Source organism: Zingiber officinale, chromosome 8A (genome assembly GCF_018446385.1).
Source record: "Zingiber officinale cultivar Zhangliang chromosome 8A, Zo_v1.1, whole genome shotgun sequence".
Taxonomy (NCBI): Eukaryota; Viridiplantae; Streptophyta; class Magnoliopsida; order Zingiberales; family Zingiberaceae; genus Zingiber; species Zingiber officinale.
The window spans coordinates 123192616-123209126 of NC_056000.1; the positions used below are offsets into that span (position 1 = coordinate 123192616).

At 40.0% G+C, this 16511-nt stretch overlaps 1 protein-coding gene and 1 pseudogene across 1 annotated transcript; one reads left to right on the plus strand and one right to left on the minus strand.

Moving 5' to 3' along the window:
* The first annotated feature begins 1136 nt into the window (after positions 1-1136).
* Positions 1137-3998, plus strand: LOC122010077 (annotated as a pseudogene).
* A 113-nt stretch (positions 3999-4111) lies between these two features.
* LOC122010075 (14 kDa proline-rich protein DC2.15-like) lies at positions 4112-4839 on the minus strand. The gene has a single exon (XM_042566452.1). It carries the CDS (start codon positions 4688-4690, stop codon positions 4316-4318), a length of 375 nt encoding a protein of 124 aa, XP_042422386.1. The 5' UTR covers positions 4691-4839; the 3' UTR covers positions 4112-4315.
* Between the last annotated feature and the right edge of the window lie 11672 nt (positions 4840-16511).

Below are 16511 nucleotides of genomic sequence, written 5' to 3' on the forward strand. Positions count from 1 at the left end.
GTTAAATATTTATATTTGATTTATTATTATTATTATTATTATTATTATATTATTTTGGTGTATTCTAAGACAACATATTTGAATATAATATTTCATATTAAATATTTTTCGCATATAATTTTTCACACATGATTTTTTAAGTTGTTCTAAACATGAACAAAATATGAGAGCAATTTAATATCACAGTTTTATTAATGTTGATAATCATTTGTAATAATCATTAATATTATTTGGGTGGATTATATGGCGATACATTTGAAAATAATATTGTTGGGATTATAAAAAATATATATTATACATGTACATTTATATATTTAGATTCTATAACCTCTAAAATATCATAAACATTTATTATTAACATTTTTAAATACCTTTAAAAAATTAGTTTAACATCAAAATTTTCAAATGCGTATGTTTCTATTTTATTATTAAAATGCATCGTTTTTATTAAAAAATGAATATTTTCGGTGGTAATTTAATACGGTAAAATATATATGTATTTTTAATCTTAAATAGGGGCACATTATCAATAAATAATATAATTGCTGGTATTATGATATTAATTACACTTTTGGTTATTTCGAGAATGACAGCAAACTTTGGGGGGTGCTTTGAAAAGTACCCAGATCAAAATTGGACGGGCAAAATGAATCTTATCAGCGTTGACTAACTCGCTCAAGGTCCACGACGAGCAGCCGCAAACCACGAAGCCTCGAAGGCGGTTACCCTAGCCGGCTTCCGGTCCCGTCGCCATGGCCGGCCTTTCTTCCGCCGATGACCTAGACCAGCTCCTCGACAGTACTAATACGCCTTTTCTCTCTCACGCGCGCGTTCAATTTCTTGATTTTGTTATTGATTCGGCGAGTTTTCTTTGTTGCAGGCGTTTTGGACGATTTCTCCCAGATCGATCTCACTCCCTCCCAGAGGTAGTCAATCTCTTCTGTTACCTTTCTATTCACGATCGTTCAAGTCCTCGCTCATCCAAAGCGATCTTTTTCTTTTGTATGTTTGTTTTATTGTCTCGAATTCTTCCTTGATTTCGGTGCCGTGATGAGATTGATAGGAGCGATCGCAATACGGATGGGAGAGTGGGAGGGGTGTCTCCGTCCTCGTCGTCTTCCTCACCGCAAGTAAAGGGATGGATGGGCCTGCCGGACCCGGGCGCGAGGAGGAAGGGAAAGCAGAGGATCGAGGATCCCAGCATCCGAGGCACTGGAGAGCTGAGGAGACGCGTGAGGCAGTGAGGGGTTTGGAGTCCGCCACGAGAACCACCAATATCCCCGAGGGCGCCAATGCTGAAATGGTCGAGGAGTTCGTCAAGCAGTTCGAGGCTGAGATGGCTGGCTCCCAGGTATGCTATTTTTATTTTATCTTCTAAAAATTTTGAGAAGGTAAAAAATGTCAAAACGATTGTTCCTGTGCTCTATCTTTATATTTCTTTATTATTTTCAGAACCATCGATAGCTGGGAACTTCGTTTAGCAAATCATCAACTTTTTCAGTGAATGGAATTGCCACTTTCTTTACTTTATCTTGTTTGGGTTGTTGTAGTGCTGTGATTTTCCTGCATCAACATTTGTTTAAACTTTGGTGCTCTTGTGATTTTCCTTCATCAACATGATAGTACTACTACTGATTACATGTTTGAGAACTTGTCTGATGAATGAAACAACTAACTATAGGCTTGAAGGCTCATTTGATCCTATAATAAACTTCAAGTTGTCCCAGACCCACCCTCAAGTACTAGTTTTTGTTCTTCTTTTTCAAAACACATTTTTTGTACTTAGGTTTTAATTTTTCTATTGGAAACTATGATCTGATCCAATGGACCTTTTACCATCCTTAGTGGGATAACAAACTTGGCAACCTTGCCCATGAAGGCTTCACCACGAAGTCATTAGCTTTTTGATAAACTATTTCTGCACAGCATAGGCCAAGTAAATAATTGGCTCATCCAATTTTTATATTTACACGTTGAACTAGGGACTGAATGGCGATAATTCTGTCATACCCTGTATTTATAACGTATACTATCTGCTGTTTACATAGTAATTTTGATATCTACAGCATTCTACCTTTGTGGGTGGTGCAAGGAACTTACTACAGAAAATCTGTTATTCCCAACATTTGTGTTTTTTTTCAATTATATTGTATATACTGTTTGAAGTATTGAACTCACAAAAAATTAAAATCTTATTTTGAATGGTAATATTTGTGAAATCTTGAATTGCTAAACTCCAATTTTTACCCCACAAATGTCAAATTCTAATCAAGCACTCCTATTAGGATTCAAATTAATGAGTCAAAAGTAGTCCAACTTGTTAAATTTTTGTTTGTTTATAGTATCCATGACATGAAGAATAAGAATTACAACACAATGAATATGCTTTGATTTGATGTATAAATGATTTGAAAATGACATTTCTGTCTTCCAAAATTTAACATGCAGAGTAGGTGGAATATAATGAAAAGAAAAAAGTGCTTAATGAGTTCAGGTTTAAATTAATTTGGTTTGGATTTATGTTAATTGAGTTTGGATTTAGATTTAATAAGATTTTAATCCAATTTCAACTTTGTGATTCAATTAGTCTCATCCTTGTCACGACCAATGGGATTTCGTGCAACTATTTTCTAAATGTATCCTTTGATAGCAATATAGGTTTATTAGTCTTTAAATAACATTCCTTCTAATATATATATTTTCCCTACTGTTTATTGGCTGTGATGTCCTTACACTCAGCTTGTGTCTTTTGTATAATAATAACTGATGTGGAATCTAAGGACCTGATACAGATCGTCTTTCTCCATTATACAGGATGTGGAATCTATAGTTGAAACTATGATGCAGCAGCTTTTGTCCAAAGAAATTCTCCATGATCCCATGAAGGAGATTGGAGAAAGATATCCAAAGTGGTTGGAAGAGCACAAAGATGTTCTGAACAAGCAAGATTATGATCGTTATAGGCACCAATATGAGCTTATATTGAAGTTAAATGAGGTTTATGATAATGAACCTGAAAACTTCTCCAAAATTGTTGATCTCATGCAGAAAATGCAGGAATGTGGTCAACCTCCAAGTGATATTGTTCAAGAACTTGCTCCTGATCTTGATCTAAGCAACCTTGGCCAGTTGTGAGTATTCCAGTTTACCTGTTTGTTTTCCTACCTAGGTTTGCTAGTATCTACTTCCGTGATGTACTCCATGACCATATGTTGAACTTGGAGAACTGAATGATCTGAAATTTATAGGCCATAGAGCATTTTACTGCTTCAGAGGTGTATATGATGCAACGCACATGCTCATACACTCATATTGCATGTTTAAATGTGGATAATTTATTTTATTGTTCTTACACGTCAAGGATTTGACGGAACATTTGCAATCTGGCATATTTCTAAAGTAATCTAGTTTTTTCCTGATATGATTAAATTCCACAAGGAAACCAGGGATGATCATATGCTAGCAGCATCCTGAGATCTGAGTGCTAGATTTAGGTAACATTTCAGAAGTCTTCTTGAAGATCTAACTTGATATGCCATCTTTTCATGTTTCTAACCTCTTGGAACTGATTACTAGATATACAGCCGTCAACTTCATGTTTTATCAATTTCCATGATTGTATTGCAGAATTAGTGGACACAATCTCTCATCTTATTTAGTAAACAAGCTTATGAAACAAATCCCATTTCTTTGATTTTTTTTTACAATTTTCAAGCAAACTTATCATTCCGTATAGCTTAAACGTGATTATAATTTGTCATCCTTCTTGATTGTTACTACTGCAGATCCCCTGATCAAATAGATGCTGCAGCCAACTGTTCTGTAATGTGAGGACGTTATACTCTGGAAAGATGAGCTTGGTTCTCCTTCCTCTCATATGTTTAATATTAACTTTTCCGTTTTAATCAGCTTTTCTCCATTTTCTTTCTTTCATATCCATTTTTTGTTTGTGCAATACTATAAACTATTAAAATTCATCCGAGTTTTTTTTTGTAGAATTGTAGTTAAAGTTTATCTGTCCTCTGATGTTTGACCAGTTGTTGTTTCTGTTCGAAGTAAATATTTCTTCACTGATTCATCCAGACAACTTTTTATTATTCGATTTTGTTTCTGTAGTATCCATTTCTGTTGCCCTCGTCTCTAAGTTTGAGCCCTGATTGTGAATTAATTGAATTATTTTTCGTTATTAAAAATAGAATAAATTGAAGAAAAAAAAGATTTTTTATTCACGTACGTCGATTATTGTTTCATATGCATGCAGCTACATCGTGCAGCAGGGACTGCACTGCCGTCTTCCAGCGACCGGCGAGTCCCTTCACTTGCAAATGAAGCCGGCGGGCACCTTCTTGCCGCAGTAGTTGAGAAGCAAGCTAAGGCTGACCGGCAGGTTGAGCCGGATCCCTAGCACATTCGCCCTCAGCGCGGTGCACAGGCAGACCGCCGCCTCCAGGTCCACCAGCCTCCTCAGCAACCCGCAGCACGGCTTCCCCAGCGTCACATTCAGCAAGCCCTCGAGCACGTCGGTGCAGACCCCCAGCTTGAGGGTGTCCATCGGGCATGTCCCCACTGCCGGAGGCGGTGGAGGCTTCTTGATGTCGCAGTTGTCAGTGCACGCAGCAATGAGGCTGAAGGAGACAAGGCTCAGGGCGAGGAACAGAGCAAGCGAAGCAGAGCACTTGAGACCTGCCATGGCTGATCAGATCCTTCCTCACGAGCTCGCCGCTGCTTCTGTGGTAACCCACGGCAGCTGAATCGGGCATTTATAGGAGGAGATCGGTTGATGCATGCAGCGCATGTGGACTTGCTGACGGCAATATATTTAAGCTTCGGTTTTGGACTCTGCCTCGCCGCTTGTAGAGGAAGGCATTTGACCGGCGAGCTAATTAACTCAGATGCAGCGGTTGCAACGCTCGCTTTGCGTCATCAGCTCAGAGGTGATGATGAGGAGCTCCGGATGCTGCACAGCGCACCTACGCCAAAAAGTAAACTCTGGAAGCTAACAAATTAGATGAGATGGACCCACATTCAATTTGTTCAGAGTTGAGATGGAACCAAAGGAAATCTCGTTTCAACATGAGTAAGGGGTTGTTCTCCGACCCAGTCTGGTACGGCCGGAGTCTTCGGCAGTCGGTTGATGTAGGTCATAGAGGGAGGGAGAAGGACAAGTGAGGAATGATTCGGCTGGGATCGAGACTGATTGATGCGGGCGGAGTTCGGAGAGTTGCAGAACGATAGGTCAACAATGAGGAAGAGGTGGATTGCCAGACTGGGATTAAGATGGCTTCCTGACAGTTGATGTCCTGTGTTCACATGAATAAGGTTAGAAGAGAGATGGCCGGAGTCTTCCTCATTTGGCCATATTGTGAAGGAGAGAGAGAGAGAGAATGAGGTCATATTGTGCAAAAGGCGGTCCCGTCACCCAGCGGCCCCCTAGGCCTGGCCCCACAGGGATCCTAGGAGGAGGTAAATCAGCGGTGAATGTTGGCCCGGTTAAAGCGTGGTGTCTCCGGATTTAACACAGCCGGCCCAGATTATTCATCCAGTGCGCGTCCGTGGACCTTCGACCCTACGACTCATTGTGCAAGGATGCCACGAGAATGAGGCCATATTGATGTAGGGAGAGAGAGAGAGAGAGAGAGAGAGAGAGAGAGAGAATGAGGCCATATTAATGTAGGGAGAGAGAGAGAGAGAGAGAGGAGGAGGAGGAATGATCCGATTGGGATCGGGACGGATTGATGCAAGCATAGAGCTTGCATAGATCAACGACAGTTGCAGAACGATAGGTCAACAATGATGAAGAGATGGACAGGCGAACTAAGATTAAGATGACTTTTGAGTAGTTGATGTTTTGTTTCAGGAAGAAGATTAGAAGGGAGCCTAGACAAACCTAGCAAAACCCCTATGATGTTTAAATCAGATCTCAGAGAAGAGAATAGTGAATAAGTGAGATAGTATAGAATAATATATATGATCGTTTGCACGTGAGAGGGGTAGATCATGTGTAATTTTAATTTCTTTGCTCTCATTTTAAAAGGACTTATCAAAAGTCAGTGCATAGCGGAAGAAAACAAAGAAAAAAAATAGAAGAACTAGCACATAGTCGGTTACTTAGTTTGTAGTTCAGCGACTACTATTTTAAGGCTCACGTCTCCTTGGGACGTATCCAACGGGCAATCCACTAACAATCGAAATATCGAATACAAATGAAGAAAGTGTAATAACTTACACTTATGCAAGAACAATAATGAACAATTTAAATTGTTACCAACACTTGTAGCTCGACGTAGTGTCGGTTCTTGCCGTAGGAGCTTGATCGAGCGTAGATTCAACATAGTAAGGTCGTGGCATAGCAGTTGCAAGGAGATGACGTAGCAGAATCGAGTTGGAGTTGGTAGAAGAATTGATGTTTAGTGTTCTAGCTAAATGCTCCTTTTATGCTACATTAGGAGCACCTTCAATGACCCAGGGTGTCTTAAGTGAAGCTCATCCGATCCGAGAACTCTACTGTTTATCCTCATGGGGATGCCTCCAATTGGATGAGGGCGCCTCCAATGCTTCGAGGTTATGTGCTCTGAGGTGCCTCCAAGTCATCCGATGCGCCTACACAGCTTAAATTTCATCATCGAATTTTATTTGCTATGGGACGCCTCCAGTCATCCGAGGCACACCTAGTGTTTTACTCAGGGTTCCCTCCTTCACTTGAGGCACATGGAGTACTGTTCATCTAAATTTAATTTTTTACTCTAAGCTTTTGCAAAATATATTAATGCAAATAAGGAAATTATCTATAAAATAGAGTTAACCTAAATAATAAAAATTATAAATTAGATACTGTCTTACTAAGATCATGATCTAATCTTTGGTCTCAACTTAGATTTTCAAGTTGGGTATAAGTTGGTTCAATGTTTATAATCTCACCGGGACTTATCCTCACTAAATCTATTTCCTCCGGTTTCTTATCTAATTTATCATTTGTAGAGTTATTTAATGTTTGATCTCTGGTACTGCTGATCCAACTGAATTTCTGTCAGATATCTGATCCTCTTTGACCTATCTGAACTTTCTGTTAGTTATCTGATCTTCTAAATCTAATTGGATTTCAACCTAGTATCTGATCTTTTAGACTCATCAAGTCCTTAGTCTGCACACTTGGTCCAAACATTAGAAAACATATAATTTGTATAGTCCTTAGTCCTCCAGTTTCTTACCTAATTTATCATTTGCAGAGTAATTTGATATCTAATCTCTTGACCTATCAAGTCTTGTTGTCAGATATCTCATCTGGACTTTAACTAGTTGTCTAGTACTGTTGACTCAACTGAACTTTTGTCAGATTTTTGGTCCTCTCTCATCTATCTGAGTTTCATGCTAATTATCCGATCCTCTAAATCTAATTAGACTTTAACTTGGTGTCTGGTCCTCTAAATTCATCAAATCCTTAGTCTACATATTTGGTTTAAATATTAGAAAACATATAATTTAAGTTTAATCTTTTGTTAGGCATAAAAATCTAAATTTAATTATTAGTGATTGTACTGCTAATCTTTCTCTAACTCAGGTTAAATTTAATAAATAAATATAGAAATATAAAATAATAGCATGATTTTCTTAAGTAAAATAAGAGCATGTTTTTCTTAAGAAGAAACAAAATATAAAATATTAAGCATGGTTACTTTATTTTTGTGCCATGATTTTACTTGAATTATTTAACCTTTAATCTGTTATCCTCCCCTTAATATACATCAAAACATACCAACTAAAACAGACAAGTAGCAAATATAGTATCAAGCAAATAAACATCCATAGCAAAAAAAAAAAAAAAAAAAATTATCTTGATATGCATTTTTAAAGTTAATGATGCAATATTCAAAAAATTTCCATCCATAATAAAGAATTTTGCACGTTTTAAAGAATTTGTATGATGAAAATGCTTTAAAAATAGTGTATGTATAATATTTTGAATTTGAAAACAACTTTGTGTTGGATATTGGGGTCTTAAATGGACCAAAATGATTTAGAGGAAGAAAGTCATCAATTGTTGAAAGTCGTAATTGACTTCAAAATTGAAATCTACGATTCGCGTAGATAGATTTAGACTATTAATTTGCTCAAAACCGATTAAGGGTGAATGAGAAACTAATGTTTAAAGTCAGCCTAAAATAACATTTATTATTCATTAATAAAGTGCATGGGAGAATAGTCCCACATCGGAAATTCTCGATGTGTATTCTCTACTTATTAATGAAGATGTGTTAATGGAGTTAACACAAAAATAAAAGGACAGGTTACCCCTTAGCCCAGGGCGAGCAGGTGCTCGCACCTGTGAGCCCGCCACCCGCCACGTGCGCAATGGGCGCTTTGTGCGCTTTGTAGGCGCACTTTGCACGTACACATCGTCGCGAGGAGCTTAAATTTATGCTCCAGGTGACATTGCAGTGCCTACGTGGCACTCGGGTGACGTGTCAGGCTCGTACCTGACGTGGCAGCACCTATGCGACATCCTCGTGGGCAAAGGGGTACCTCCAGATGATGGAAAATTCACTCAATCCTCTCTTCTCTTCCTCGAGCATTCATCTCATCTTGTGAATTCAAGAGTCCATAAAGTCTACTAGAAGGTTCGCTGGTCTCGGAAGTCGGAGTGCTACGATTCCGAGACGTTCGTCGTCGTTGTATCTTGGGAACGAATTGCAACAATCCGTTAAGCACCGTAGCGGAGCAATATCGTTTACGGAGATAGTGTCAAACACTAGCCTCGACGATCAGTTTGCATACTCCAGAAGCTACCCGGGATTCAACAGTCGTAAACGATATTTCCTGCAAACTGATATGGCTACCAACGACATTCCGACGGCCGTTCCGACCGCCATTCCGACAACCATTCCGCACGGAGAAAAGCCGGAGAAATTCACCGGTACCGACTTCAAAAGATGGCAGCAGAAGATGCTGTTTTATCTAACAATGCTAAACCTTGTACGGTTTTTGCACGAAGACATGCCAGCCGCTACGGAAGGTAGTAAGGTTGCTAGCGATGCGTGGTCTCACGGAGATTTTCTGTGCCGTAATTATATACTCAACGCCTTGGACAACACGTTATATAACGTATATTGTTCTCTGGAGACGGCGAAATCTTTGTGGGAATCCCTTGAGAATAAATACAAGACCGAAAATGCTGGATTGAAGAAATTCATCGTCGGTCGGTTTTTGGATTTCAAGATGGTGGACTCAAAAAGCGTCTCATCTCAAGTCCAAGATATGCAATTAATACTGCATGATCTGGACGCCGAAGGCGTGAAGCTGAACGAGACATTCGCAGTTACTGCGGTAATTGAGAAGCTCCCTCCGTCATAGAAGGATTTCAAGAATTACCTAAAGCACAAGCAAAAGGAGATAGGGCTGCAAGATCTGATCCTGAGGCTACGAATAGAGGAGGATAATCGAAAGTTATCCGACTCCAGAGGAACCAAGCGGACTATAGACGAAATGTCCAACCTGGTCGAGCCGAACGCCAAAAAGCCGAAGCAGTTCAAAAAGAAGGCTCAAGCAAAGAAGTTCAAAGGCTCCTGCTACAACTGTGGAAAGGCAGGACACCTATCCAAGGACTGCAGACGCCCAAAGAAGCCAACCAAGGGGCCAAAGGATGTTGCGAATCATGTCGCAACCTCTCTTGAGGACTTGGATCTCACTGCGGTTGTATTTGAAGCCAACTTGGTGGATACCAACCCGAAGCAGTGGTTCATTGATACTGGAGCAACTCGTCATATCTGTTCCGATAAAGCGATGTTCTCCAAGTATACTCCGATAAATGGCAGGAAGCTCTATATGGGTAATTCCACGACGTCGCCAATTGTTGGACTCGGAAAGGTTGTTCTGAAGATGACGTCCGGAAAGGAGCTAACACTCATTGATGTACTCCATGTTCCCGACATCAGTAAGAACCTAGTTTCTGGAGCGGCATTGGTCAAGGCCGGATTTAGGCTAGTGTTCCAGTCAGACAACTTTGTACTTACGAAGAATGGTGTCTTCGTAGGAAAGGGGTACCTAGAAAAGGGTCTATTCAAAATGATTGTAATGCCTGTACTCCGAAATTTTGATGGTAATAAAATAAATGCTTCCAGCTATGTTGTTGAGTGTTTTAATTTATGGCATGATCGACTCGGACATGTGAATAATAATACTCTCAAACGTCTCGTCAAATTAAATTTATTACCAAACGTCAATGTTGACAGAACACACAAATGTGAAGTGTGCGTGGAAGCGATAATGATGAAACTACCTTTTCATTCGGTGGAAAAGACAACAACTCCTCTAGAGTTAATACATAGTGATCAATGTGACTTGAAATTTGTGCAAACTAGAGGAGGTAAAAAATATTTTATTACTTTTATCGATGACTGCACAAAGTTCTGTTATGTCTTTCTTTTAAGAAGTAAAGACGAAGCCCTAGAGGCGTTCAGAACCTATAAAACAGAAGTTGAAAACCAACTTGACAAACGAATTAAAATAATTCGAAGCGATAGAGGTGGAGAATATGGTACACCGTTTGATGAATTTTGTACAGAATCTGGCATTATCCATCAAACAACGGCGCCTTACTCACCTCAATCAAACGGTGTTGCCGAACGTAAAAATCGGACACTAAAAGAAATGATGAATGCCTTGTTGATAAATTCAGGTTTACCTCAAAACTTGTAGGGGAAGCAATATTATCGGCAAATCACATTCTCAACAGAATCCCTCATAAGAAAAATGATAAAACTCCATATGAACTATGGAAAGGCCGCGAGCCATCGTACAAATACCTGAAAGTGTGGGGGTGCTTGGCAAAGGTCGAAGTACCTAAACCAAAGCAAGTAAAGATCGGACCTAAAACGTTCGATGCGATATTTGTCTGATATGCCCATAATAGTAGTGCATATCGTTTCCTAGTTCACAAATCAGACATTTCTGATATACATGTGGGAACAACCATAGAATCTCGGAATGCGATATTCTTTGAAAACATATTCCCAAATAAAAAGGGAAACGTTGAAAGTGATAACAACGGAAGTTCAAACAAAAATGACGTTACCGAACTTAACTGTTATAAAAGGACTATTGACGATCAAAGTGAAGAGCCACGTCGTAGCAAACGGGCTAGAGTTGAGAAATCGTTCGGGCCAGATTTCATGACTTTCATGTTAGAAATGGAACCAAGAACATTAAGTGAAGCTCTCTCTAGACCCGATGCTCCAATGTGGAAAGAAGCTGTCAATAGTGAAATTGAGTCTATCATGAATAATCATACTTGGGAATTAGTAGACCTTCATTCTGGTAATAAACCATTAGGTTGTAAGTGGATACTAAAACGTAAGTATAAAGCAGATGGATCAATTGACAAGTATAAGGCCAGACTTGTAGCCAAGGGGTACAAGCAAGTAGAAGGCCTTAATTACTTCGATACATACTCACCGGTGACAAGGATTACGTCCATACGAGTGCTAATAGCCATTGCAGCACTGTATGACCTTGAAATACATCAAATGGATGTTAAGACTGCGTTCTTAAATGGTGAGTTGGAAGAAGAAATTTATATGGAGCAACCCGAAGGGTTCATGGCTCCTGGAAATGAGAAAAAGGTGTGTCGACTTGTTAAGTCATTGTACGGACTTAAGCAAGCGCCTAAACAATGACACGAAAAATTTGACAAAGTAATGTTGTCAAACGAATTCAGAATAAATGAATGTGACAAATGTATTTATGTCAAAAACACACCTGAAGGCTATGTAATTGTCTGTCTATACGTAGACGACATGCTAATAATGGGCAGTAATAATGATGTAATCATGACTATAAAGAAAATGTTGATCAGAAATTTTGATATGAAAGATATGGGTCAAGCAGATGTTATATTGAGAATTAAAATTCTCAGGACATCAAAAGGGATAGTTTTAACACAATCCCATTATGTAGAATCTGTATTGAAAAAATTCAATGCGTACGATCTCTCTACAGTGAAAACACCTATGGATCTAAGTCAACACTTAGCGAAAAACCATGGTGAGACCATATCGCAGTTGGAATATTCTCGGATAATAGGCAGTTTGATGTATCTCACAAACTGCACACGTCCGGATATTGCCTGTACGGTCAACAAACTGAGTCGTTTTACGAGTAATCCAAACGACACCCATTGGAAAGCATTGATGCGAGTTCTCAGATATTTGAAATATACTATGAACTATGGATTACATTATGAAAAATATCCCGCTGTGTTGGAAGGATATTGTGATGCTAATTGGATATCAGATACAAAAGACTCCAAATCCACTAGTGGATACGTATTCACGATCGGTGGGGGAGCAGTATCTTGGAAATCCACTAAGCAGACTTGCATTGCTCGGTCAACTATGGAATCCGAGTTTATAGCACTAGACAAAGCAGCTGAGGAAGCTGAATGACTGCGGAATTTCTTGGAAGATATTCCTAACTGGGTGAAACCTGTGCCTGCCGTACTAATCCACTGTGATAGTCAATCAGCGATTGGAAGGGCACAGAGTAATATGTATAATGGGAAGTCACGACATATACGTCGTAGACATAATACCATTAGGCAGTTGATCTCGAATGGAGTGATTGCAATTGACAATGTTAAGTCCAAAGATAATTTGGCAGATCCTCTAACGAAGGGGTTGAGTCGAGATCAAGTATACTGCTCATCAAGAGGAATGGGATTAAAAAATCTACAACTAAAAACGACTGTAGCGGTAACCCAACCTTGTTGACTGGAGATCGCAAGATCTTGGTTCAATGAGACAACGAAGTTACAGAAGTTGTGGTCCAGCACATTAGATAGTTTATCTCTATCCCAATCCTAGGATGAATTTGTGCTGTCCTACCTCATGTAGTGAGATTAAGCTTATGCTTTTAGTGACTTCTATACCTGATAAGGTGGAGTATGGTAGGATACTCTTGATAGAAGTGTCACCTATGTGAGTGTGAAGACAGGCCGCTTCAATGAAACACTCATGAATCCAAGATGATATCCATGGCCGAAACGGAACCAACCATGAGAACCTAAAGTAGGTGAGATAGATCTCTGTGTGGGTGTTATTGTCTCAGTATACATCAACAGCTGAGCAGTTCAAGACATCACGTTCACTACGCAGCCTAGTATACTCGATAGCATTTCACTACGGAAGGTTCAAAGCCACAAGGTACCTCTCCCGATGCAGTGAATTATCGATTGGACTCTTGTAAAATGTCAGCATGCATACACGCATTGCATTAATTTCCATTCATGTGGGGGATTGTTGGATATTGGGGCCTTAAATGAACCAAAACGATTTAGAGGAAGGAAGCCATCAATTGTTAAAAGTCGTAATTGACTTCAAAATTGAAATCTACGATTCGCGTAGATAGATTTAGACTATTAATTTGCTCAAAATCGATTAAGGGTGAATGAGAAATTAATGTTTAAAGTCAGCCCAAAATAACATTTATTATTCATTAATAAAGTGCATGGGAGAATAGTCCCACATCGGAAATTCTCGATGTGTATTCTCTACTTATTAATGAAGATGTGTTAATGGAGTTAACACAAAAATAAAAGGACAGGTTACCCCTTAGCCCAGGGCGAGCAGGTGCTCGCACCTGTGAGCCCGCCACCCGCCACGTGCGCAATGGGCGCTTTGTGCGCTTTGTAGGCGCACTTTGCACGTACACATTGTCGCGAGGAGCTTAAATTTATGCTCCAGGTGACATTGCAGTGCCTACGTGGCACTCGGGTGACGTGTCAGGCTCGTACCTGACGTGGCAGCACCTATGCGGCATCCTCGTGGGCAAAGGGGTACCCTCCAGATGATGGAAAATTCACTCAATCACTCAATCCTCTCTTCTCTTCCTCGAGCATTCATCTCATCTTGTGAATTCAAGAGTCCAAGAAGTCTACTAGAAGGTTCGCTGGTCTCGGAAGTCGGAGTGCTACGATTCCGATACGTTCGTCGTCGTTGTATCTTGGGAATGAATTGCAACAATCTGTTATGCACCGTAGCGGAGCAATATCGTTTACGGAGATAGTGTCGAACACTAGCCTCGACGATCAGTTTGCATACTCCAGAAGCTACCCGGGATTCAACAATCGTAAACGATATTTCCTGCAAACTGATATGGCTACCAACGACATTCCGACGGTCGTTCCGACCGTCGTTCCGACCGCCATTCCGACAACCATTCCGCATGGAGAAAAGCCGGAGAAATTCACCGGAACCGACTTCAAAAGATGGCAGCAGAAGATGCTGTTTTATCTAACAACGCTAAACCTTGTACAGTTTTTGCACGAAGACACGCCAGCCGCTACGGAAGGTAGTAAGGCTGCTAGCGATGCGTGGTCTCACGGAGATTTTCTGTGCCGTAATTATATACTCAACGCCTTGGACAACACGTTATATAACGTATATTGTTCTCTGGAGACGGCGAAATCTTTGTGGGAATCCCTTGAGAAGAAATACAAGACCGAAAATACTGGATTGAAGAAATTCATCGTCAGTCAGTTTTTGGATTTCAAGATGGTGGACTCAAAAAGCGTCTCATCTCAAGTCCAAGATATGCAATTAATACTGCATGATCTGGACGCCGAAGGCATGAAGCTGAACGAGACATTCGCAGTTGCTGCGGTAATTGAGAAGCTCCCTCCGTCATAGAAGGATTTCAAGAATTACCTAAAGCACAAGCAAAAGGAGATAGGGCTGCAAGATCTGATCCTGAGGCTACGAATAGAGGAGGATAATCGAAAGTTATCCGACTCCAGAGGAACCAAGCGGACTATAGACGAAATGTCCAACCTGGTCGAGCCGAACGCCAAAAAGCCGAAGCAGTTCAAAAAGAAGGCTCAAGCAAAGAAGTTCAAAGGCTCCTGCTACAACTGTGGAAAGGCAGGACACCTATCCAAGGACTGCAGACGCCCAAACAAGCCAACCAAGGGGCCAAAGGATGTTGCGAATCATGTCGCAACCTCTCTTGAGGACTTGGATCTCACTGCGGTTGTATTTGAAGCCAACTTGGTGGATACCAAACCGAAGCAGTGGTTCATTGATACTGGAGCAACTCGTCATATCTATTCCGATAAAGCGATGTTCTCCAAGTATACTCCAATAAATGGCAGGAAGCTCTATATGGGTAATTCCACGACGTCGCCAATTGTTGGACTCGGAAAGGTTGTTCTGAAGATGACGTCCGGAAAAGAGCTAACACTCATTGATGTACTCCATGTTCCCGACATCAGTAAGAACCTAGTTTCTGGAGCGGCATTGGTTAAGGCCGGATTTAGGCTAGTGTTCCAGTCAGACAACTTTGTACTTACGAAGAATGGTGTCTTCGTAGGAAAGGGGTACCTAGAAAAGGGTCTATTCAAAATGATTATAATGCCTGTACTCCGAAATTTTGATGTTAATAAAATAATTGCTTCCAGCTATGTTGTTGAGTGTTTTAATTTATGGCATGATCGACTCGGACATGTGAATAATAATACTCTCAAACGTCTCGTCAAATTAAATTTATTACCAAACGTCAATGTTGACAGAACACACAAATGTGAAGTGTGCGTGGAAGCGAAAATGACGAAATTACCTTTTCATTCGGTGGAAAGGACAACAACTTCTCTAGAGTTAATACATAGTGATCTATGTGACTTGAAATTTGTGCAAACTAGAGGAGGTAAAAAATATTTTATTACTTTTATCGATGACTGCACAAAGTTCTGTTATGTCTTTCTTTTAAGAAGTAAAGACGAAGCCCTAGAGGCGTTCAAAACCTATAAAACAGAAGTTGAAAACCAACTTGACAAACGAATTAAAATAATTCGAAGCGATAGAGGTGGAGAATATGGTGCACCGTTTGATGAATTTTGTACAGAATCTGGCATTATCCATCAAACAACGGCGTCTTACTCACCTCAATCAAACGGTGTTGCCGAACATAAAAATCGGACACTAAAAGAAATGATGAATGCCTTTTTGATAAATTCAGGCTTACCTCAAAACTTGTGGGGGGAAGCAATATTATCGGCAAATCACATTCTCAACAGAATCCCTCATAAGAAAAATGATAAAACTCCATATGAACTATGGAAAGGCCGCGAGCCATCGTACAAATACCTGAAAGTGTGGGGGTGCTTGGCAAAGGTCGAAGTACCTAAACCAAAGCAAGTAAAGATCGGACCTAAAACGTTCGATGCGATATTTGTCGGATATGCCCATAATAGTAGTGCATATCGTTTCCTAGTTCACAAATCAGATATTCCTGATATACATGTGGGAACAACCATAGAATCTCGAAATGCGATATTCTTTGAAAACGTATTCCCAAATAAAAAGGGAAACGTTGAAAGTGATAACAACGGAAGTTCAAACAAAAATGACGTTACCGAACTTAGCTGTTATAAAAGGACTATTGACGATCAAAGTGAAGAGCCACGTCGTAGCAAACGGGCTAGAGTTGAGAAATCGTTCGGGCCAGATTTCATGACTTTTATGTCA